We start from the raw sequence: 25,342 nt of genomic DNA on the forward strand, positions 1-25,342 counted from the left end.
ACTGGGGACCAGCCCGCAACCCAGGCATGTGCCCTTGGCTGGAATCGAACCTGGAACCCTTCAGTCCGCAGGCTGACGCTCTATCCACTGAGCCAAGCTGGCTAGGGCTGAGTGTTCCTTTTTTAATTTATTATAATTCTTGTATGTTTAATGTATAAATGTGTGTGTTTAAAAGTACACATATTAAACAAAAATTAATGTAATAATTGTGATATATATTTAATAGGTGGAACTTAACAATTTTGTTTTTAAAATTTGATATAATTCTTAGTTGGAAAATAGAGTAGAAGAGTAAATAATTGATTCATAGGAATTCTCATTCATAGAGACAGAACCCTCAAAAATTACCTTTTCCTTTCTCCTTCTGTAGGTAGACTGGCGTCGTTCCTTCATCACCACTGATGTTAATCCTTACTATGATTCGTTTGTCAGGTGGCAGTTTTTAACATTAAGAGAAAGAAACAGAATTAAATTTGGAAAACGGTGAGTTTGTTGTCCCTCAGTATAAAAAAGCAAAAATCATATAATTCTTGCTTTGTAATTCAGTGCCCCATAGCCCACTTTTCTCTATTACCTTTGTTTTTTTATGTTTTCTTTCTTTTTGTTCTCTTGTGTCCTTTGGTTTGTTTTTGTCTTGCCAGTTTCTTAATTTCTCTGAGCTGCTTATTGTTTATGACAACTAGAACCAGGGAGAATGGGAGTGTTGGCTTTTATGATCTCACAAAAGATTCTGTTCAGTATTCCCAGCCAAACAGAAAAATAATAATTGCATTTGTGTTTTAGTTTATTCTTTTGTTCTATAAATTGTTTAGGATTCTTCCTTGATTATGTGAGTTAATTAAAAGCTATTTGCATTTCATAAGTGAATTTAAATTTTTAATATTTTTTTGATGAAGGCAGAGATCTTTCATTAAATAACTAGATTGACAATAGAACTACCATAAAAGCATAATTAATAGATGTAGACATTTGCTCAGTTAGAAGTTTTAGTTAGAAGAAATATTGTTGGAGCAACACTAAATATTTAGGCTAAAACTTGTATATTATAGCAATATTTGTCACTTGCTTATTTATTTATTTTTTTTCACTTGCTTATTTTTTAGGTATACCATTTATTCTCCAAAAGATGGACAGCCTTGTATGGATCATGACAGACAAACTGGAGAGGTACTTATTTGTGATAATTCTTCATATGGTCATAGAGTTTAAGAAATAGATCAGAAACCTAAAAGGTAACTTTATTCCAGTGTTGAGGTCTATAGTTGTGATACTCTGGGGGCTGTGAAGAGTGAGACAGAATGTCATTCTAGGTGCCTGGATCTTGTCTAGGACCTTGCTACTCCAAGAGTGGTCCTGGGCCAGCTGCGTCAGCTTGTGATAGAAAAGGAATTTTGAGCCTCACCCCAAAATTGCTAAATTACAAACTCTGGGGATGGGCCCAGGAATCTGTCTTTTAACAGACTCTCAGTGTGAGTCATATGCATGCGAATGTTTGAGAAGCACTGCCTGGAGAATGCTCTGCTCTGAAACAAGGGCATGGGGAAAGGTAATGAGATACGTGGCTGACTGATGTACACAGGTTCCATTTACACTTGCTTTGGCTGTGTGCCTCCTTGCTTATATGACGTCAGTTCACCCTACATGCCTGTAGGACACATTAGTGACATTATTTTTTGTAATACTTGAGTGAAGCAAGGGTAAGTGGTTTGTCTAAAGCCTTGGCATAGTAAGCCAACAATGCCAGGATCCGAACTTAGGAATCCCAATTCGTGTGTCATTGTTTATTACCACTTTTGAACACATTTGTAGTCTGGTGCAGCGGTCGCCAACCTTTCGGACCTCGCGGAACAATGGTTAGCGAACACTGGTCTAGTGACTACTTTTCAAAATCAGCCTTCAATTATGATGTTAATCCAAGTCTTTTTCCCCCTCCATTTTTGTTTTATTTGTTTAGGGTGTTGGACCTCAGGAATATACTTTAATCAAGTTGAAAGTGCTTGAGCCATACCCATCCAAATTAAGGTAGGTTTGCCAAACAGTTATTGTTTCAGCTTTTTGACTATCAGATACTTGTGATAAAATCCACAACTTTTTTTTTTCTTTAATGTATCTTTTTTTTAGTGGCCTGAAAGGGAAAAATATCTTTTTGGTAGCTGCTACTCTCAGACCTGAGACCATGTTTGGACAGACAAACTGTTGGGTTCGCCCTGATATGAAGTACATTGGGTTTGAGACAAAGAATGGTGATATATTCATTTGCACCCAAAGAGCTGCCAGGAATATGTCATTCCAGGGCTTTACCAAAGACAGTGGCGTGGTGCCTGTTGTTAAGGAATTAATGGGAGAGGTAAGTTGGGTAGCAGACTGTTTATTTTAGTGCATGAATTTAGAGGTAAAATTTCAACAGTGAAGCATGAGAAAAAAATATTAAACAAGACTTTTTAATTGAGGCATACATATCATCAAATATGTAAATGGTGTGTATTTTTGTGGTGTATTTTCATATGTGTATACACTCATGTAAGGATTGCCCAAATTGAAATATAAAACATTCCAGTTTTCCAGAAGGTTCTCTTATGTCCATTTCACAGTCAATACTCACTCCCTTCCTGCAAAGGTATTCCTGTTTGGCTGTACCACAGTATAGTTAACCATTCTCTGTAATGGATATTTGGATTGTATCCTGTATTTTTCTGTTCCAAGCAGAGTTTATATCTCATTAGTACCTGATGCTGGAATTCTGTCTGAGCAGTTTTTGGGAACAGTATTAATAACACAAATTTTTAACTGTCTCTAATACAACTTCTTTCCATGTTAATGTACTCACTCCCTTCCTGCAAAGGTATTCCTGTCTCGCTGTACTACAGTATAGTTAACCACTCTCTGTAATGGATATTTGGATTGTTTCCTGTATTTTTCTGTGTTTGTATCTCATTAGTACCTGATGCTGGAATTCTGTCTGAAGAGTTTTTGGGAACAGTATTAATAACACAAACTTTTAACTGTCTCTAATACAACTTCTTTCCATGTTAATTTGAGCAGATTCTGGAGTGAGGAAAATGGGTGGTATAAATTAAAAAATAGCTTTCAACCTTCATCACTGTAAATTCTGTAAAAGCAGCTTATCTCTATGAATAAAGTGGGATGGGTGGGAACTGTATGGAATTGAAAAGTTCATTCCTTAGCTAAACAAGCAGCTACAAGCCGTTTATTGTATATGGGTCCAATCTTGTTGGATTTTCTGATTTTTTAAAAAAAGAGAAACTAGATATATCTTTTTAATTCAATTTATCTTCCCATTATCATTTAAAATGGATATACAGTATTCTAGCTTTGTGAAGTCTTATATTTTATTAAATAATTTTTCTATTATATAAAGTTTCATTTGTTCCCAGATTAACACAGCATTGGGCAGACTTCTCAGAGAAAAACATTTTTTCTTTTTTTTTTTTTTAACTTTGAGGTAAATTCATAGGATTGGATCGCTGGGTCTTGTGTGAACATTTTTGTGGCTCCTGCTATGGATTCCTATGTCGCTTTCCTCAAGGAGTGCAATGTCAAAAGCACTGTGTCAGTGTACTAATTTCCTTACAACCTTAATCGGTATTTATAGTTATTTTTGGTCTAGTTGGTAAAAAAAGAATGAGTTTTGTTTTATTTCATATATTTTTGATTACTAGCTTCTTGGGCTTAAAATAGCATTGTTTTCAATTTTATTGGTTAAGTTTCTTCACCTTTTATGCTGATCTTTTTCTTACACAGGAAATTCTTGGAGCATCACTTTCTGCACCTTTAACATCTTACAAGGTGATCTATGTTCTCCCAATGCTCACCATTAAGGAGGATAAAGGTAAAGAGTTTATTTCTTTATAGAAATACTATGGTAACCACATCTGGCTGTATTAATCAGTTCCACACTTTGTTTTATCAGGCACTGGTGTGGTCACAAGTGTTCCTTCTGACTCCCCCGATGATTTTGCTGCCCTCAGAGACTTGAAGAAAAAGCAGGTGAGTATCTGAGTTTCACATTTTGTTCCCCCTTCTTCATCTAATTGGTTAGGTACCGCTGAACTTCTCTATGAGATTAGGCTAAAAAGCTATTGCATGTCACTTTGAACTGCAATCTCTAATCTATTTCCTGATGTTTATATATTTTCCTGTGGTTTGAATATTGAATATAATGTATCGTAATATATTTCTTTAAAGACTTTATTTTTTTAGAGCAGTTTTAGGTTTACAACAAAAGTGAGAGGAAGGTACGAAGATTTTTCCTTATACCCCCTACCCCAGCACATGCTTAGCCTCCCCATTATCAACATCACTCACCAGAAAGGTACTTTTTTTACCAAGATGAACCACATCATAGTCACCCAAAGACCATAGTGTACCTTAGGGTTTAGTCTTGGTGCTGTACATTCTGGGGGTTTGGACAAATGTATACAGTAATTATATATATCCATCATTATCATACAGAACATTTTCACTCCTTAAAGTTCTCTGTACTTTTCCTATTCATCTCTCTCCCTCCTAGAGCCAAGTTGCCTAGTTTGAATCTCAGTTCTGTCACTTGCTGGCTAACTGGCAGATCTTGGGCAAATTACTTAATGTCTTAGTGCCTTAATTTTGTTATCTGTAAAATGGGGAAAATAATGCCTACTTCTTTAGTTTATTTTGAGTTTTAAATAAGTTAATTTGTAAGTGCTATATAAGTTCTGGCTTTTATTACCATCCAAAATGTGTAAGTTGCTTAAAAGACATATAACCAATTCGTGGCTATCGAGAAAAATGACAGTAAAGGTAAAACAAATTCTCATTTGTGTTCTTAAATACCTTCATTTTAGCTATGTATGGTGTCACATGGGTACCAGACTTATCAGGGTGGTCACTTCATAACACATAACTGTCTAACCACTCCACTACATTGTATACCTGGAACTAATATAATATTGCATGTCAACCATAATTGAAAGAAAAACCTTTTTAAAGTTCACTTTAAGCTCAAGCAACTAGTAACTTAGTTGAATATTTGCTCTCTCTAAACTAGTCTTCTTTCTATGGAAACATGGTAAGTCACATTAACATATGCACAGTTAAGGAAAAAGAGGTTCGTTCACATCTGTTTTGCTCACCTGGCATTTAGTAGTCATTAACAAGTAAGTTAATGAACTGAATAAAACTGCTTTTTAAAAATTTGAACTTGTTAATTTAAAGAGCAAAAGAAGGGAACATGTATTATATGTGCAATTAACCTTTGGACTAGGAAGAGGGGACTGTGGGGAGGGGGATGGGGAACATCTGTAATACGGTCAACATTTAAAAAAAAGGAGTGGGAAAAGGAGACATCCTTGCATTTACCTAATATTAGTGGGAAAGCTTCGAGTTTCTCATCATTATGATGGTAACTGTAGGGTTGTTTTTTTAAGTTTTAAAATATATTTTTATTGATTTCAGAGAGGAAGGAAGGAGGAGAGAGGGATAGAAACATCAATGATGAGAGAGAATCATTGATTGGCTGCCTCCTGCATGCCCTACATTGGCAATGGAGCCTGCAACCCAGGCATGTGCCCTGACCAGGAATTGAACTGTGACCTCCTGGTTCATAGGTCAACGCTCAACTACTGAGCCTCGCCAGTTGGGCAGTTGTAGGTTTTTATAGTCTTTATGAAGCTGAGCAAGCACCTCTTTATTCTAGTTTACTGAGAGTTTTTATCATGAATGGGTGCTGGGTTTTGTCAAATGCTTTTTTTTTTCCATTTGTTGATATGATCATATGAAATTTTCTTTTTTAATTGGTTGATGTGGTGGATTTCATTAAACTTTTGAAAAGTTTTCTGATAGTCACATTTTCATTGCAACCTAGAATACGAACCCATTTAAGTGGGGTGTGTGTGTCAGTTTTTGCTTTTGGCTATACAGTTTCATAATTTAAGCTATTCATTATAACTTAAACTGTTGAGTTTTTAAAAGTCATAGATCCCTTCTTGAGATATGTGGTAAAGATAAAAACATTGCTCTGTATGGAAAGGAGAAGAAATAATAGCTCAAAAAAAGTTTAGAGGTTTCTTTTCTCAATTATTATACTAATAAAGTGTTGATCATTAATGTTAACTTTAAAATTTTTTTGTAGGCTTTACGAGCAAAGTATGGAATTAGAGATGACATGGTCTTGCCATTTGAGCCAGTGAGTACATAGATTATTCTGTATATTCATAGCCATATCTTTATCAGAGAAAAAAAAGAGCTAACTTTTTTTTGTAACAAAATTAATTATTGGAGTATGGAAATAAGGGGGTTTACTTGAGAGTTTATTTTAACTTGATGTCTGCTGTGGCAGGTAAGAGTGAAAGAAAAACTAACTAAGTATTAGCACCTGAAATTCAGGAACAAACAAATGGCTTTTTAGCATCACCAATTTTATAGTAGCTTATTTTGCTAGTTTGGCCAATTTCTAGGCTTCTGAGGACAACATTTTGCCATATTACTCATAAATGTTTATGTTTTCACGTTAGTGCTTGCAGAAGAAAAAACATTTAAGGTACGAGCAAGTAACTTTCATGACAAATCCAAAAGACTTATTAGAAAACAAAACAAGATCTTCCAAAAATTTAGTTGTTTTCACAATTTTGCTAATTTCAATGTTAATTATTTACTAGTAGTTAATTGGATGGCAGTGGAGGGATGAGAGCTGGGGACCGTGTACATGTAAGGGAGGGACAGTGGGGTTGCTGCACAGAATTTGTGGAGAGGAGGAGGACAAATTCACATCTAGATCTTTGTTAGTCACTGTGTGATTACTGACCATGGAGGCAAAAGGACTGTGCCCCATAGGGCTGTTTTGTGTTCATTCAGGATGAGTAGGTTCCTGACATTCTTGTTTTTGCAGGTGCCAGTCATTGAAATCCCAGGTTTTGGAAATCTTTCTGCTGTAACCATTTGTGATGAGTTGAAAGTTCAGAGCCAGAATGACCGAGAAAAACTTGCAGAAGCAAAGGAGAAATTATATCTAAAAGGGTTTTATGATGGTGTAAGTAATAATTTTTTATTGTTTTATTTGATTTACTGCATGCTCTGTGATTTTCTTCTTAATCATTTAAAAAATATGTAGAAAAACTCAATATGGTTTCAGCCATATACTGACCTATGACAGGTTAATATGAGATTGATAAAGAGAGTCTTCTATTTTAACCCTTTTTAAATCTTCTTTTGTGGGGGAATAATAGTATTTACAGAAATTACATTTTTGTGTCCTGTATGAATCTCTTAAGGAATTAATTTCTTGAGAAGCTATTTAAAGTTTGTTCATATTATTATGCACTGAGCTCCAAAGGCTTATTGCATGGATAATACATGTTCCCTTCTTTGGCCCTTTAAATTAAGAACTTTATATTAAAAACAAACAAACAATTTTATTCAGTTCGTTAACTTACTTGTTAATGACTACTAAATGCCAGGTGAGCAAAACAGATGTGAACGAACCTCTTTTTCCTTAACTGTGCATATGTTAATGTGACTTACTGCCATTCTATGGAAAGAAGACTAGGTTAGAGAAAGTGAATATTCAGCTAAGTTGTTAGTTGCTTGAGCTTAAAATGAAGATTTTAAAAGGTTTTTCTTTCAATTATGGTTGACATGCAATATTATATTAGTTCAGGTGTACAATATAGTGGTTAGACAGTTATATGTTATGAAGTGACCACCCTGATAAGTCTGGTACCCATGTGACACCATACATAGCTAAAATGAAGGTATTTAAGAACACAAATGAGAATTTGTTTTACCTTTACTGTCATTTTTCTCGATAACCAAGAATTGGTTATATGTCTTTTAAGCAACTTACACATTTTGGGTGTTAATAAAAGCCAGCACTTATATAGTACTTACAAATTAACTTCTCTAAATCTCAAAATAACCTCATGAAGTAAGCACCATTTTCCCCATTTTACAGATAAGAAAATTGAGGCACTAAGACATTAAGTAATTTGCCCAAGATCAGCCAGTTACCCAGCAAGTGACAGAACTGAGATTCAAACTAGGCAGCTTGGCTCTAGAACTGTGCTCTTAACCACTGCATCGTAATGATGAAGAAGTATCACTTCATAATGAAGAATTAAGTAGATACGAAGCATTTTGGTAATGTTAGAGGATTGGAAGGTCAAAAAAGAACCTGTGTCTTTCACTCAGAAACTGTTTGAGAGAGACACAGGAGTCAGGTAGAGGGAAGTCAGTTTCAGTTGGAAAGGGGATGGTGGCTTAGAGCTGTGACAGCAATGGCAAACTAATATTTTACCCTAGAATTAACTTACCCCACTAAGTAAAAGGCAGAGCTGAAAAATAGTAGGCCTTCCTCGTAGCTCAGTTTATCACGTGGCTAGGCAAAGGAGAAAGCTGGTTGGCAACAGGCGGGTTTGGAAAGAGAAGCCTAAGTGGTGCTGAGCTGAATATGCTCAGTTCCTTCTTGCAAAGCCTTGAGGAACGAAGTGAGTTAGTGTAGTGGAGTTCTCTCCACACAGACACCTGAGCAGTGGAAAGGAAGTGAGGGTTTCTTCCTAATCAGGCTCATGACAGCTATCCTAATTATACTAAAGAAAATAAACGTGTTATACATATTAGTTGTCCCAACTACGCCAAAGTAAAAAGTTATGGCTGTAAATGTGATAAATTTCACCCTAGAAATATCTTGGGTTGGTGGGTGGAAGTAAGTTTGGTTGGCGGCGGGGGGAAGGAACTCAGAGCAAATTTTAATTATTTTCTATGTGTTTCTTTCTTCACTCTCATCCTTTTAGGTAATGTTGGTGGATGGATTTAAAGGACAGAAGGTCCAAGATGTAAAGAAGACTATTCAGAAAAAGATGGTTGACACTGTATGTGAAAGGCTATCCTCTCAAGGCTGTTTTAGAAGCAATATTTTAGTTAAAAGACAGACTTTACAGTGTGAATTAGCAGGGAGTCTGAAGTAGAACCTTGAGCTTTATTAAAAATAGCGTATTGTTTTGTGGCAGAATATAGGAGACCTATTTAGCAGTTCATTTAAGTTGAACTTCCCACCTGTACCGTTGATGAATAGTGTTCTAAAGTTGGTACGTGCAGAGCGCATGCAGAGAACTTCAATATGCTCCTGGTGGTGGCCATTTGAGATACCAGCAGTTACAGTTCTCTTTCTGTGGTGCTTTACTTATCACTTTCATCCTTCCCCGCATCTTCATTTTTGTTGTAACTTTTTTCTATTGAGCTACTTAACTACTTGTTAAATTAAAATTTTATTTTTGACAGTTATATGTACTCATGATACAGAGAGAGAGTTGTCTGTAAGGCTTATTAAAATAGAAAAGTCAATTTTCTCTTTATCCTTCCACATTCTCTTAAATTACTCTTTGTTGGAGGGGCTCACTTTCAACTGTTTTAGTTTTTTTTAGTATTGACCTTCATCTCTTGTAGATCTCAAACCTAAATGTAGTATAATTTTCTGATTTTATTTTTTAGTTTTAGGCATCAGCCATTGACTTTATACTATTGAAGATCAAGATTTACTTCTTCCTGCCTTGTGGCTTCCTCTCTAATCTCACCACATTCATGTACACTTCTCCATCCCCCATCATCCTGGTATAGGTATATTATAATTTATGTTAGAGCCATAGTCAGTGTTTACATTTTTGAGACATGGCTGATCTATAATGTATACAATGAGAACTTTTCTTCCCTAGCTTTTGCGTTTCCCTGGAGTTAATAGTCTCTTTAAAAAGATTTTCCTCACTTTTAAGTGTACTTCTCCATACACCATCCCAATCTCTGTCCCATCTGTTTATTTCTCCTCTCAGTACTTTCAAACACATCAGTGTGCTCCTGGTTTCATCTTAGAGACTCTCCCAGAGCCTTCTGGCCTGTTTTAGTCGGTACTGGTTGCTTGTACTGATGCACCGATGTCCTGAGGTGTTCCTCCACCATTACTAAAACTTTCCTTTGCTTCTCTTGAGTTGGATGCCCTGTGTCCTTGATTCCCTGACTGCTTCTTTCTTATTAACTCTCATTTTAGTGAAGCTTTGCCTCTAGTAGCTTTCCTGAGAAAAGTGTCTGGAAGGTAAATTTTTACAACCTTTTATGTCTCAAATATCTTTATCCTATCCTCATTTGCCCTTCTTTACCTGGGAACAGAATTCTGGATTGGAAATAATTTTTCCTTAAAAATTTGAGGGCCATTAAACACGGTGTTCTGGTTCAGTGATGCTTTTGAGAAGTCCAAAAGCATTCTGGGAATAACTCTTAAAAGTCTTAGTCCTCCTTTATTCGGCCTCACGTTTCCTCTTTCAGAACTACCTTGTGCCACCCATTCCTGAGTTTTTTGCGAACGGGTTGCTTATTAGCTTCCTCTACTGGTGGCTTAGAATTCGGCCAGCTTTCTTCAACCTGCTAATACAGTTAGCACTCATCCTGCTTTTCAGTTTCCAGAATTTGGTGGCTATTGTTTCTTCAGTTTTTCTCGTCTTTGTAGGTTTGTGCCATTAAAAAAAACCCACACCTCTTTGTTGTCCTTTTATTGGAATTTTAGAGGCAGCAGAGTTAAACATGTTTTTACTTCACTATCTTTAAACAAAAATCCCAGCTATTGAAGTTCAGCATGAGGAATTGCATTTAAGAACACAGAGCAATAAATCATTATATGGATAATAATGCTGAATATTATTTTTAAAAATTATCCTAGCTTAAAAAGTTTGGGACCATAATGCATTAAGAGATACTTATATTTGGTAAAAAATAAAATTCATGGTCAGTTTTCTAGTGGGAATTTTTCATGACACTATAAGTCTTTAGGAACAGTATTTTCTATTTTTAATTTTTGGGCATCTATTGTTTTTTAAAGTTTCATATATTTAATTCTCTGTTTTCTTTACATTATTATAACAAGGATAAAAAGATGTCATAGGCAGCCTAATCTCCAAACTATAGACTTCAAAACAATTATACTTCTTTGATTTTGCCACTGAAGAGGAATATTCTACTAGGGAAGGTGATCCATTTGACAAAGATGCACACTTTTTCAAAAGCACGTGTTATGTGCATGAGTTTGGCTTTATGGCAGGTCCATCCCCTTGGTTCTCTCGTGGTGCCCCATGTCATAGCATACTGGCCTTGAACCACTGCCTGGCCTCTGCCTGTAGGATGCAGGCACTGAAGCAGGTTACATAGTGGAAAAAACAGAACAAAACAAAAATACAAAAGCAAGTGTATAGAAAATAAGGCAGATAACTTTACCCTGGGAAGAAAGAAGATATAATGAAAATGCATTTTTTTAAAAAGTTGTTTTATCCTTGAGGAATAGAGATTGACTTGACATGATATCTGATATATTTTTATTTATTTTCATTTAGGGGGATGCATTTATTTACATGGAACCAGAGAAACAAGTTATGTCCAGGTCTTCAGATGAATGTGTCGTGGCCCTGTGTGACCAGTGGTTAGTCTCTTGTAGCAAGAAATTTCCTCCAGTCGCTCTCCTTCCCCTTTAGACTTTTACTTTTTTCTAATCAATGTGTGTACTCCCAGGTACTTGGATTATGGAGAAGAGAACTGGAAAAAGCAGACATCCCAGTGCTTGAAGAACCTGGAAACGTAAGATGGGAGAAAGTGATGAGGGAAGGGAAAGGAGATGAGAAGCATGGAAGACAGTGAAGGGGAAGGGAGACACTGTGTATTTTACTCTCCAGATTCGGCGAGGAGACCAGGAGGAATTTTGAAGCTACCTTAGGCTGGCTACAAGAGCATGCTTGCTCAAGAACTTATGGTTTAGGTAAGCAAAATTCAGATTTTTCTGTTTGAATGACTTCGGCAAATTAACAATTTTTGCTAATTCCCTCTTTTCTAGTGTTTTTCGGAATTGGAAGTGAGAGCTTTTGGTTAGAGGATGAGGGAAACCAAGATGGGGTCTCCTACCCACTAACCCAGTTTGCTCTTTATTTACCACTAGAGGCCCAGTGCACAAAATTTGTGCATGGGGGGGGGATAAGCAGGGGGTCCCTCAGCCCAGCCTGCACCCTCTCACAATCCGGGACCCCTCGGACATCCCTCTTGCAATCTGGGACTGCTGGCTCCTAACCGCTTGCCTGCCTGCCTGATTGCCTCTAACCACTCTGCCTACCTGCCTGATTGCCCCTAACCCCTCTGCCTGCCTGCCTCATCGCCCCTAACCACTCGCCTGCCTGCCTGATTGTCCCTAACTGCTCGCCTGCCTGCCTAATCGCCCCTAACCACCTCTGCCTGCCTGCCTCATTGCCCCTAACCACTCTGCCTGCCTGATCACCCCTAACTGCTCGCCTACCTGCCTGATCGCCCCTACCCGCCTCTGCCTTGGCCCCTGTCACTGCAGCTTCGTCCAGAGGATGTCCGGAATGATGTCTGGAAGGTCATTCGGCTGTCTGGTCTAATTAGCATATTACGCTTTTATTATTATAGATTTTATTTTTATTAATTTTCTGAGTAAATTTAAGAACTTCCTTTATAAGCAGGTTTATAAGTCCTGGAGAACTCTTCTTAAAATGTGGATTTATAGATGAAGTGTCTCTTAGGTCCCTCATGCATTAATTTTCTTCTTTTTATCTTGCAGGTACCCGTCTGCCTTGGGATGAGCAGTGGCTGATTGAATCACTCTCCGATTCCACTATTTACATGGCATTTTACACAGTGGCACACCTGTTGCAGGGGGGTGACTTGCGTGGACAGGCAGAGTCTCCACTGGGCATCAGGTTGGTAAATGGATAAGGGAAAGAAATCTAGTTTGTCAGCAAAATATACCATCTTTTGATTTAAGTATTGAAGGTTCTTTTTTAATATTTAGTTTTCATGAGAAATCATTTAACCACCCTAGTCAGTGTGGGCCACTTGGTTGAACATCATCCTGTGCACCAAAAGGTCACTGGTTCGATTCCGGTCAGAACACATACCCAGGTTGGACGTGTGTGTGGGAGGCGACCTATCGATGTTTCTCTCTCACATCAATGTTTCTTTTTCTTTCCCCTCTCCCTTCCACTCTTTAAAAAAGTCAAAGCCATATTTTTTTTAAAAAGGAATTCATTTAGCAGAATTTTGCTATGCTGTTTTTGTTATTTTGCTATTGAACTGAGAAAAAGTAATCAATAACCCCTCCTCTTTTTTATTATTATCCATCCTTCATTTTTATGGGAGTCTGTTGTACTCATTTGTTCCTTTTAACTACATTAAGAGATTCCTAATTCATGGTTAGATTGAAATACTGATTCTTTCTAAAAAATTACATATGTTTTGTTGTTGTTTGTTTGTTCTATTTTAAATACAGACCACAGCAGATGACCAAGGAAGTTTGGGATTATGTTTTCTTCAAGGAAGCTCCATTTCCTAAGACTCAGATTCCAAAGGGAAAATTAGATCAGCTAAAGCATGAGTTTGAGTTCTGGTATCCTGTGGATCTTAGAGTCTCTGGCAAGGACCTTGTTCCAAATCATCTTTCATATTATCTTTATAATCATGTGGCTATGTGGCCAGAACAAAGGTGAGTGCTAAAAAGGATGTGGGCTAAATTTATTGCTTATTGACATAAGTGTCTTATGGCTCCAAATATGTAAGAAGTTATTATGCAGGGTATAGATTTGCCAAGTAAATTAGCATCATATATCTATACTTATTTATATTTTAATTTATACAAAGATGCAATGTTGTAGACACTATTTCTGACTTGTGTTTTTATATAGCCCCTGCCTGTGTTTTTTAAGTACATACATAGTAATTTACTGTATGCTTATACCATAGTTTTATAACCAGTCCTTTGCTAATGGACACTTTCATTGTTTTCATTTGTTTCCTGTTACAAACAGGGCTTAGTAAATATCCTTGTACATTTATGTTAGCAAGCTTTTATTAACCTTTTAGCATTTATCTCAAAATTTTAAGCCTAAACCACAATCTTTAAGTTTTATTTCCTCTCTTTAAACATTTACCTATAAAGTGACAAATGGCCTGTAGCTGTGAGAGCAAATGGACATCTTCTCCTCAACTCTGAGAAGGTAAGGCTCATTGAGAGTTAAAAATTCTGCAGAAAGCTATTCTGATTTAGGAAGTTGCACTTTTTAAAATTAAAGAAATAAAGAATATGAAAATCAGATACTTAAAAGTCTTACATTTAAAAATGTTTAGGACTACCAGCACAAATTAAAGTTTTAACTTTAAAATTGTGTGTGTAGCCCTGGCTGGTGTGGTTCAGTTGGTTGGGTGTCGTCCTGTGCATTAAAAGGTTGCTGGTTCAAGTCCCAGTCAGGGCACATGCCCAGGTTGCGGGCTCGATCTCTGGTAGGGGTCCTTTAAGAGGCAGCCTATCAATGTGTTGCTCTCACATCGATGTGTCTCTCTCCCTTTCTCTTCCTTTCTCTCTAAAAATCAATAAAAAATATTTAAAAAGTAAAAGGTGTAGAGTAGGTAGTATTTTAATTGAGGGGAGGGAACCTACCTATTAGAACACTTGTACAGTATTTCCTAGTATTTTCACAAAAGGTAACATGAATTGTGACTGGAGCAGAGAGAGAAACAGAGACAGAGACAGTAACTGTAAAGACCTAGAGTATCTTTCTCATTTAAGTTGAAAAAATAGCTTGGTGGTTTTTGTATTTTGTTTTATGCTGTGACTGGCCATTAAATTAGAATGTTAGAATTTTGGAGTTTGTTATAACATGACATTTTCTTTGGTTTCAACATTGTATTGTATACCGTACTGATTTTATTGGTACATGATATTTTATTGCCATGTAGTGGAACATTGATATAATAATCACCTCTCTTTGATATCAACAAAGTTATGATTAAGACATAAGAAATTTAAAATAAAGATTGCTCAGTTGGGCACAGTGCTCCTTAGATGTGCTGCCCTCAGGCAGAGCACAATTTGAACAGCCAGTTATCATGACCCTAATCACAGAAAGTTCCTAAAACCCTATTAACTCTGGCCTCATGAGCTAGTCCGTTTATTTTTGAAGGACTAGTTAATATAGAGCTCTTTTTTATATCACCTGAAGTGTTCCAGAGTTATAGTGGAATAATTCCATGTGCATAAAGTAATAGTAGAGTCTATTGGAAAGAGCAATGGACTGAGCTTCAGCCTGGAGATCCTGTCCTAGCTCTCACTCACCAGCTGAATGACCCATAGAAGTCACTATTGACTGGACTTCAGTCCTCACCTCTGTAAAATTAGTTTAGGGTATCTTTTTCTTCTGCCTTTCTAATCCTTTTTGTCTTTATCTGATTGTGGCCAACCCATTTAACTTGATTGGTTGGGTCTGTTTCACTTTATGTATAGTCCTGATAATGCTTACTTACTGGCTTTCTATTCCAGATGTCAAAATCCACAGGCAACTTTCTCACTTTGACCCAAGCCATTGACAAATTTTCAGCCGATGGTGAGTATACTTTTTTATCATTGCTGTTGCATAGGATTCGATTCTCCTCAGATTACACAAGGCAATTTAATCTTATTGCTTTTCTCTTTTGCTCTTACCAATACTTTAAAAGTATTCATGGTTTCTTTGTATACAAGCGCCGTAATGTTTAAAACATAAGAATTGCTGAGACACAACAATATTGAAATTAGGCAAATTAACAACCCTCCATGGCCTCTAATTGTTCAGGTGAAAGGAAGAGTGGCATGTCTCTCACTTTAAACCAAAAGCTAGAAATGGTTAAGCTCCATGAGCAAAGCATGTTGAAAGCTGAGATGGGCTGAGAGCTAGAGCTCTTTCCTCAGTTAGCCAAGTTGTGAAAGGAAAAGTTATTGAAGGAAATTAAAAGTACTCCTCCAGTGAACACAGTAATAATAAGAAAGCAAAACAGCTTTATTGCTGATATGAAAGTTTTAGTGGTCTGGATAGAAGCTCAAACCAGCTACAACATTCCCTTAAGCCAAAGCCTAATCCAGGTAAGACCCAAACTCTTTTTAGTTCTATGAAACCTGAGAAAGGTGAGGAAGCTGCAGAAGAAAAGCATGAAGTTAACAGGGGTGGTTCATGAGGTTTAAAGAAAGAAACTGTCTCCATAACACAGTTCATAGTTTCCTCACTCTTTCAGCAGCCACATGCTTTCCATTGCAAGGATGTCCTATACTTTATTTAATAGGCTCTTATTGATGGCTTTTTTTTCAGTATTTTAGAATGGAAGATTTTGGTTGGAAAGTAAAATTTTGTTAATAGAAAACTTGGCAGGAAGAATCTACTCTGAGGACTAGGAATTAAATATACGTATATTTGTACACAGGAAGCACCAATGTGTGTTTTCATGCATTAAAATATCATAATATTTTGCTATCTCTAAATGAGGCTGAGATGTTGATAGGATATCTATCCCCAGTTTATTAAATTTTTCCTTTGCCTCATTGAAGACCACTTTATCTCATTAACTCAACATGCCTGAGAAGAAAAGCATATTGATGCTAAATGTATGCAAATTAATACAGATGGTGCAAATATTTTAACAGCATCTACTTTTGGTGATTTTTGTTTTGCTGTTGATCCATGGCAGTCCTTTAAAGCTTTGGCTATTTCTTAATTTATGTGCAGGTTTCATAGTGTACCCAGCTGGATGCATAATTGATATTAAGGAACCACAGTTTAAAATCAGCGATTGTTGTTTTTTTCCCTTCGTCCAGGGATGCGCTTGGCTCTGGCTGATGCGGGTGACACTGTGGAAGATGCTAACTTTGTGGAAGCCATGGCAGATGCAGGTATTCTCCGTCTGTACACCTGGGTGGAGTGGGTGAAAGAAATGGTTGCCAACTGGGACAGCCTACGAAGTGGTCCAGCCAGCACCTTCAATGATAAAGTTTTTGCCAGGTAACCTATGGGTTCCAGCCACTTGGTACTTGAGAGTTGCTTAGTTCTGGTGCATTTTTAAGTTTTAAGTTTTCTTTTTCCATCCTAAAATAAATTTAGATGATAATAATAGCTACTATTCATTGAAAGCTTACTTGTGCCAGGTACAATGCTAATTACTTTGAATCCATTATCTGATTTTAGCCTCACAGCAACCTTATATAATAAAGATATTTTTAGCTCTATTTTATAAAGAAATTAAAGCTTAGAAAAATTATTTCACTAAATGCCTTAAAGCTAGTCATTTCCGACTTGGGATATGAATTTGCTTCTATCTTTTTCCAAAGCCCATTCTCATAACCATTTTATCATGCTCTCTTGCATCAAAGTAGGGCAGAATGGTTCAAGGAAAAGTAGATGAAAAGAAATGGAGAAATATCATTTTCGTTTTCCCTTCAAAAGACATTTATCAACCTCTGTGTCTCAGGGATCATCCCAAGTACTGGTCTTACAAAAATGGGTAAGACTTGGTCCTTCTTGTTGTCTAGCAAGAGAGAAAAACACTTGTCCCTCCAATTAGAAGTGTAATAATGGTGTGTGCGTTCTGGGTTTCTTGAAAAACAAACAGGATTTTTGCAAGGAAAAGAGAAAGCCCTGGAAAGAGTATGGTATATGTTTGAAGTACAGTATGTGGAGGGCAGAAGTAGGAGATGAACTAAGTTGGGCCAGATTAGGCCATTTTATGAAAGGCCTGCAGTAGCATGAGAAAATTATTCCTAAATATCCGATGTCAGTTGTTTAGAATGCAACAGTTAAACTTGACTACAACTTTAGGTAAGCTATTTTCATATTCATTTTGGGCTTCATAACTAAGTTATCATTAAGAAATTTTTATTTAAAAACATTTTATTTAAGAATATGTTTTTATTGATTTTTTTTTAGAGAGACAGGAAGGAAGAGGGATAGAGAGATAGAAACATCAATGAGTGAACATTGATCGGCTGTCTCCTACACAACCCCACTGGGGATTGAGCCTGTAATCTGGGCATGTACCTTGGCCAGGAATCAAACCATGATCTCCTGGTTCATGGGTCAACATTCAACCACTGAGCCACACTAGCCAGTTATCAAGGAATCCTATATAATAAAAGCCTAATATGCAAATTGACCGAATGGCAGAATGACTGGCGGAACGACTGGTCGCTATGACACGCACTGACCACCAGGGGGCAGATGCTCAACGCAAAAGCTGCCCCCAATCCCCAGGCCCCAGGCCAGCCAAGATGGGTGCCAGCAGGGTCCCCCGATCACCCTGCTGGTCGCCCCACACATCGGCCCTTATCACCAGCCAGGCCTAGGGACCCTCCCTGTGCACAAATTTTGTGCACTGGGCCTCTAGTTTTTAGATAAGAGCATGGTTAACAGTGTTTTCATAAGCAGGAGCTCTAAGCAATGTCAGGTGACAATATGTTCTTAAAGGTGCATCCTATATAATAAAAGCCTAATATGCTAAGTGTCCAGACGTCTGTTCAATCAATCAAAGCGTAATATGCTAATGATATGCTAAGGCCACTCAACCGCTTGCTATGATGTGCACTGACCACTAGGGGGCAGACAGTCAACTGGTTGACCAGTTGCTATAATGGGCACTGACCAACAGGGGGCAGACGCCCTGACCAGTAGGTTAGCTTGCTGTTGGGGTCCTGCAGATCAGGACTGAGCAAGATGGGCTGGAGTCCTCCCCGGCTGGCCAAACTCCCGCATCCCTCCCCAGCCTCTATCGTGTACCAGTGGGGTCCCTTGGCCTGGCCTGCGCCCTCTCGCATTCAGCCCAACGGTGGAATGACTGGTTGCTATGATATGCCCTGACCACCAGGGGTCGGACGCTCAACGCAGGAGCTGCCCCCTGGTGGTCAGTGCGCTCCCCCAGGGGGAGCGCTGCTCAGCCAGAAGCCGGGCTCACGCTAAGGAGCCCAAGGGCTCCCGGACTGTGAGAGGGTACAGGCCGGGCTGAGGGACCCTCCACCCCCGCCCCCTGAGTGCACGAATTTCGTGCACTGGGCCTCTAGTATACAGATAATAGAGAGGGATAATAGGCAGTCTTTAAGGAAGATGAAAATGGTCTTGTGGTAGAGCAGTTTTAAATGTTTTGGGCTTTGTTCTCATTTTACTGTTTATGAGTATAAGCAGCAGTTTTTGATTCCTAGCTATACTTGCCTTCACACTCAGTAACCGTTTTTTCCTATTCAATAGTGAAATGAATGCAGGAATTATAAAAACAGATCAAAACTATGAAAAGATGATGTTTAAAGAAGCTTTGAAAACAGGGTTTTTTGAGTTGCAGGTAGGCTGTTCATTTTTTTAATAGCTATAAAATATGTCAGTGTCTATATTATGTGTTTTCCCCCTTTTTCTCTCCTGCTCTATCATAACAACTCATCTAAAATGGAGACTGGAAATTTTGTTAATAAATTTAAAAATTCTTCAATAAATTGTGATTATAACTAGTTTTCTTTGGTATTTTTTCTGTTGTGTTCAATTAACATAAGTAATTCTGTTTCTATTGAGCTATGAGCATTAATAAAGAGATTAAATTTAAAAATCAATAATTCTTTCCAGAAAAACATTTCTAAGTTGATAAAAAATAAAGGCATTAAAAAGTAAAAGAAAAATAAAGGCATAATTGTAACTGCTTTTAGTTTGAAAAGCAGTATTTTCTGAGTTTTTCCACAAGGTGTCAGTATTTCCTCAAGTTTGGCAGTTCAAGTGCTTAAAGTGAAAATGTAGCTTTACTCAAAATCAGTTGTGTTAAATATCACATTGGGATTTCTGTAACTTGGTTTTCATAGATGTGGTTAAATAAGGGTAAGTGCTGAGCTTAGCAGTGTGCCAAAGGTATAGCCTTTTTTGATACTTAATATCTTTTCTATATGCCGAGCATTTGCCCTTAGTATACAGTTTAAATTGCTCAGCTTTAATGTCTGTTACAAAATGTCCTTTCAAAAACTTTTTCTTCAGACTCATAAAACTGCAGTATCCTTTGGACAAGGATTGATATACATTTACTTGCAAATTTTTAAAGTAATACCTTTACAAAAATTCATTATGGAATTTTAAAAGACTAAAACTTAAAAATGCGTAACTAAGTTATCATTAAGAAATTTTTATTAAAAATTATTTAAAAATATGTTTTTATTGATTTTTTTTTTTTTTAGAGAGACAGGAAGGAAGAGGGATAGAGAGATAGAAACATCAATGAGAGAACATTGATTGGCTGTTAAGAGAGCTACTGATTTTTTTCTCTTTACTTTTGTTCTAAAGACATATGGGGAGAGAAATGGTAAATAATTTCCAATTTTCTAGGCCGCGAAAGATAAGTACCGAGAATTGGCCATTGAAGGGATGCACAGAGACCTCGTGTTCCGATTCATTGAAGTTCAGACACTTCTCTTGGCTCCATTCTGTCCACATTTGTGTGAGCACATCTGGACACTCCTGGGAAAGGTATCTTTATGCATTTAAGATGTTGTGGCCGGTTTTGATTTTTGTCTCATTAAATAAATGTTGGGGTAATGTTGTTAGTTAAGAGAAAAATGCTGAAAATGAATATTTTAAGAATAATGCTACATTCATCATCATAATTATTACAACAGGTTAACAGGTTAAGAAGCTGCCTCCTGTTTAGACAACATCATGTGCGTGCCTTTGTTTATATGCACAGTGTATATATTTTATAAACATTGATTATATGCATGTGGCTTCTCACCTAATTCCTGTTAGGAAATGTTGTAATACATTTAAATATATTCAGGTATATATTTAAATACATGTCTAACTAATATTGTCTTTCCAACTGTTTGTTAAAGAGGTGAAAATATTGAGAAAGATATAAATGTTACGAAGTGCTTATAAACAAAGATAGGAGTGTATATTTGCATAAATATTCTTGCTTTATATAAAATTCCTGGCATATATATAGGGCTGCATATTCAGGGATATTATATTAGCATTTTTACTGTGAAGATAAATTCAATTATTTCTCCCTGGCTTGCAGATAAACAGATTGGCTGGTTTAATAACTCCTTTCCAACCTTATTAGCCAGGCTCTTTTGCATTTTTCACTGCACAAACAATACAAAAATGTGCTTATGGTGTATATACCACATAGCCATACTTTCAGTACTGGATGTATTAATAGGGTAAAAACTGAGAGTGTGCATGATTTATATAATAATGATTAAATTGAGGCAAATTAGCATTACATAATTTTCTTTGAAAGTGAGCATATGTGTGTGGGTATTAACATGCTCGTACAAATGGATGCTAATTAAGAATGTAGAGTAAGACTTCACAGCTTGAATTCGGGAACATTAGGTCAGGGGCTGTGGAAGTGTGCTGTGTGGAGTCAGGGTTTGAACTTTGAGCACACCATTGCAGATGGTAGCTTTGGTATGAAATCGTAATCAAGAATCATAAAATAGTCGTATTGTCTAATCTCCCTGAGCCTTTCTGTTTTTACTTAAAAGCCTGACTCAATTATGCGTGCTTCCTGGCCTGTCGTGGGTCCTGTGGATGACGTCCTGATACGTTCCTCGCAGTATCTCATGGAGGTCGCACATGACCTTAGACTGCGACTGAAGAATTACATGATGCCAGCTAAAGGGAAGGTGACGTCTTTTTTTTTTTTTTTTTTTTAAGGTCATTCCTGAGAAGTTACTGGTCAATTAATATTTAACAGTAATGAAAATTAAGGCAACGTTCATTAAAGTGTGTAGGGCTGTCTTCATTGCTAATGCAGTTCTGCATTATGTGTCTTTTTTAATGTTCAAGGCAGTAGTGGTATATCCTGGGGGAGGGTTCTTTATTGTGGGTTTATATGAAAGTGATTACATGGTTTTTTCCTTCTCTTTTACTTTGTAGAAGACTGACACGCTACCACCTCAGAAGCCTTCCCATTGCACCATCTATGTGGCGAAGAACTATCCATCCTGGCAACACACCACCCTGTCAGTTCTGCGTCATCACTTTCAGGTGATGCTCTCAGCAGACTGCCCCCAACCTTGCGGTGTCTCCCTGTGTGGCTTTTGTTTTTAGGATGTTGACAATGTCCGGGAGAGGGAAGACCGACAGCTTAGTTTCATTACCTCTAGTCATGGAGCATCCTTTGTTGTCCTTGGTGACTCCTGAATGGATGCCAGGGGGAAAGCTGCTGTTTTTCACCATTTTGGAAGCTTGAATCTAGTTGCATGTAATTAAAGACTTTAGGACTTTTTCATCCATGTGATTAAAATTATGAAGCAAAAACGCTGAGATTCATGAAACTTTAACCTTATTATGTTTGAAAAACTCGAAGCTTGGTTCTTGAGCAATTTAAAAGAAAATGTTCAGTTTAATAATTACCCATAGAAATGGAGAGCTTGATGTTGTTTTTGTCTCCGTCAGGTAAGTAGCTATTATATATGATAGCTCTATTGAAAGGAAACTCAGTATTTAGACTTAGACACAAACCATGAAGATGCCCTTAGAGAGAGAGAGCAAATAGAGAATAGAGATTATGGCCAAAGCATAAAGTGATAACATGAAGGAAAAATCCCTGGTTTTGATTTTATAGACCTTTATTAGAATTTTGCCTCAATAATTTTTATAGTTAATTCAGAATTATATAGAGAAACTTTTATATTTGCAAAATTTGATGGAAAGAGAAGAGCAAGTGTTTTTTTTATTCTTTGTGAACCTAATTTTATGGAGAACTATTTTCCCATTTGTGTGTAATAGAAATAGAAAGTAGCTTCTAGAATCTGCTTGCAGATTTTGACTTATAAGTAAGAGTAAACACTACTTTCAGAGGTAGAGAACTGAAACTGTGCCTCAGTGAGTTGAATATTCATACCAACATTTTCAAGGAAGCAGTAGAAGAACTAAATATAGTATGCAATGTCCCAGGTTTTAAAAATAAATGCACACTATTTTTCTTTTAGAAGTTCTAATTTTACATAGTATTCACTAACTAGTTATTGTACAGTTTCAAAACGACATCATCTTTTGGTATTTGGAACGATTAGCTTCCTCTAAAATTTTTGTATTCATCCAAAAGAATGTTAGTTTGTAATCAAGAGTGTACTTACGTGGAATATGGCGCCTTTTCATGACATAAGGAAAAGGGGTGTTTCCCACCCTCTCCTTTTCTCTTTCATTGTATTTCAAAGCAACACATTGACAAGTAGAGAAAATTTTTTTTTCCATGTACCTTTCTTAGTTAAGGTTAGAATTGAAAGTAAATGGCTTATTGGAAATCTTACGATATGTTACTTTTCATTTAGATTTGTTCCCAACCCTTGGCTTTGATGCTATGTTTCTACAATAAGGAGAAAATGAGTCACCCCAAACTCTGAAAAGGCTGCTTGCTTTCTTACTCTATTAAAGGGGACAGCTGGTGTTTGCAGAAGTGAATTTAAATTCATACAGCACATTTGGGACTTACGCATATTAGTGATATATGATACAGGCACTTGATTTTGAGTGGATAGAAATAATACTGCTTTTTAACAGGTCCATAGCTTGGGATTCTTTTGTGCATGATGGTGCTAATGTGTAACAAAGTGTTCAAAAGCAGATTATAAATCTGTATGATAGTTGTGTGCAGTTTTCATTTTGATACAAATAATGAAATACTTCTAGAAGTTTATAAGACCATTTTGTTTTCTCACCAGATGAGATCTAGTGTTACAATCCTGGAGGTGCCATTATTGTCAGAAAAAAGATACTAGTAATATTCACCACAGTGTACCTGCTTTTCTTCTTTACCCTCAAAATCATGTATTGTATGAATTTCGAGGGGTGCGAGACTCCCTTCCGTGCTACTCATTCACCTTCCCCTTCCTCGTGATGCTAGGCTGCACCCTCTTCCTGTTCTCCACTGACTGGTTGAGGTCATTCTGTGTCCGCCCAGCTTCCTACAGGCACATCAGTCCTCCATCATCTTTAAAATATTTTCCTCTACTTTCCTCTCCAACTCTTTTTTTTTTTTAGAACAATAATGGAAAATTGCCTGATAACAAAATCCTTGCTACTGAACTAGGCAGTTTGCCAGAATTGAAGAAATATATGAAGAAAGTGATGCCATTTGTTGCCATGATTAAGGTAAGCTGTGGGCCTTGTAGAGCTGAGACCACATGAGTAATGGTTAGATAGGCCAGTAGAAGGAGGGGGAAGTCTCCCCCAAGGTATCTGCTGATATAGCACTTCTCTTTTCTTTTTTTTAAATTTAATTTTTAAAAAAAATTCTTTATTGTTGAAAATATTACATATGTCTCCCTTTCCCCCCCATTGACTCCCTCCAGCCCACTCCTCATCTCCTCCTCCCCTCCCCAGGCCTTCTAATCTATGTTCTGCTTCATCAGACAAGTCACTTAAATTCGAAGATATCCATGAAATAGCACTTCTCAATCAGTGGTTATGGGACATGAACAACCCGGTGTGGGCTTTAGCTGTGGAATTGCTGAGTATGTGAAATTATGTCTGGTGAAGGAGAAGTGATTTAGAATTGCTGCACTAAATGATTCTCTTCATGTTCTACCTTCCCTTTTTTTTAGTTTGGGGAGGAAGCATATTCTTTTGATGTATATTAGGGTGTCTTTCTAGATCCTATTACTGGAACCAGGAATCCTACATTTCTTCAGGTTTAGGGTAACTGGATAAATGTTGTTTATAGTGTTGAAACCAGGGTTTCTCAGCAATGGCTTTATTGGTATTTTGGGCCAGATAGTTATTTGTGTCCTGTACACTATAGAGTTTAGCAGTATCCTTGGCTTCTACCCACTAGATGCCAGTAGACCCTCCCTTTTACCCGCCTCAACTGTGACAACCAAAGATGTCTTCAGACATTGCTAAATGTCTCCTGCAGGCAAAATCAGCATTCTCCCCTTCAGCTCCTCCATTAGGGATCATTGGGTTAGACTCTTAGTTTTCTCCATATACATAGCTGATCTATTGGATTTCTTGACAAAGAGAAATAGAAAGAAGGCTGTATGTTGCTTCAGATCTCAGGCTCTGGGGCCAGGCAGATCTTGGTCCAAACCCTGTTTGCCTCTAACTTCTTAGTTTTGTGGCCTTAGACAAATTACTTAAAATCTTTGGGTCACAAAGTTTTTCATCTATAATGTGAGGAAATTAATAGAACTACCTTTTAAGAGTAATGTGAGGAGTCAATGAAATAATAGTTTTAACACACTTGAATACTACCTGTCAAGAAGTAGGCTCAGTAATGTAAAAAAAAAAAAAAAAATGTAAATCAGTGTTTTCCAGCCTGCTGGGCACATAGTGGTAATTTCTGTACTTTATTTTTTTTTTTTTTCTCTAATTTTTAAAAATTCTTTATTGTTTAAAGTATTACATATGTCTTCTTTTTCCCCCATTGAACTCTCCCCGGCTGCTCCCACCACCAAGCACATGCCCTCACTCCCTACTGTCTGTGTTCATTGGTTATGCTTATATGCATACATACAAGTTCTTTGGTTGATCTCTTACCC

The 25,342-nt window shown here is 37.1% G+C and overlaps 1 protein-coding gene across 1 annotated transcript in view; it reads left to right on the plus strand.

Annotated features, from left to right (window-relative positions):
• The window catches only part of LARS (leucyl-tRNA synthetase), a 59,988-nt gene that overhangs the window by 20,531 nt on the left and 14,115 nt on the right, over nt 1-25,342 (plus strand). The window contains exons 7-28 of the mRNA XM_005885994.2: nt 371-483; nt 1,104-1,167; nt 1,955-2,022; nt 2,122-2,347; nt 3,763-3,850; nt 3,932-4,008; nt 6,128-6,181; nt 6,884-7,024; nt 8,784-8,861; nt 11,364-11,449; nt 11,539-11,604; nt 11,700-11,782; nt 12,596-12,734; nt 13,304-13,516; nt 13,970-14,027; nt 15,347-15,410; nt 16,652-16,835; nt 19,068-19,158; nt 20,178-20,318; nt 21,341-21,481; nt 21,735-21,845; nt 23,844-23,954. Coding sequence (XP_005886056.1) covers nt 371-483; nt 1,104-1,167; nt 1,955-2,022; nt 2,122-2,347; nt 3,763-3,850; nt 3,932-4,008; nt 6,128-6,181; nt 6,884-7,024; nt 8,784-8,861; nt 11,364-11,449; nt 11,539-11,604; nt 11,700-11,782; nt 12,596-12,734; nt 13,304-13,516; nt 13,970-14,027; nt 15,347-15,410; nt 16,652-16,835; nt 19,068-19,158; nt 20,178-20,318; nt 21,341-21,481; nt 21,735-21,845; nt 23,844-23,954 — 2,397 coding nt within the window. The remainder of the gene's footprint in view (nt 1-370; nt 484-1,103; nt 1,168-1,954; nt 2,023-2,121; nt 2,348-3,762; nt 3,851-3,931; nt 4,009-6,127; nt 6,182-6,883; nt 7,025-8,783; nt 8,862-11,363; nt 11,450-11,538; nt 11,605-11,699; nt 11,783-12,595; nt 12,735-13,303; nt 13,517-13,969; nt 14,028-15,346; nt 15,411-16,651; nt 16,836-19,067; nt 19,159-20,177; nt 20,319-21,340; nt 21,482-21,734; nt 21,846-23,843; nt 23,955-25,342) is intronic.

The sequence above is a fragment of the Myotis brandtii genome, unplaced genomic scaffold (genome assembly GCF_000412655.1).
Source record: "Myotis brandtii unplaced genomic scaffold, ASM41265v1 scaffold95, whole genome shotgun sequence".
Lineage (NCBI taxonomy): Eukaryota > Metazoa > Chordata > Mammalia > Chiroptera > Vespertilionidae > Myotis > Myotis brandtii.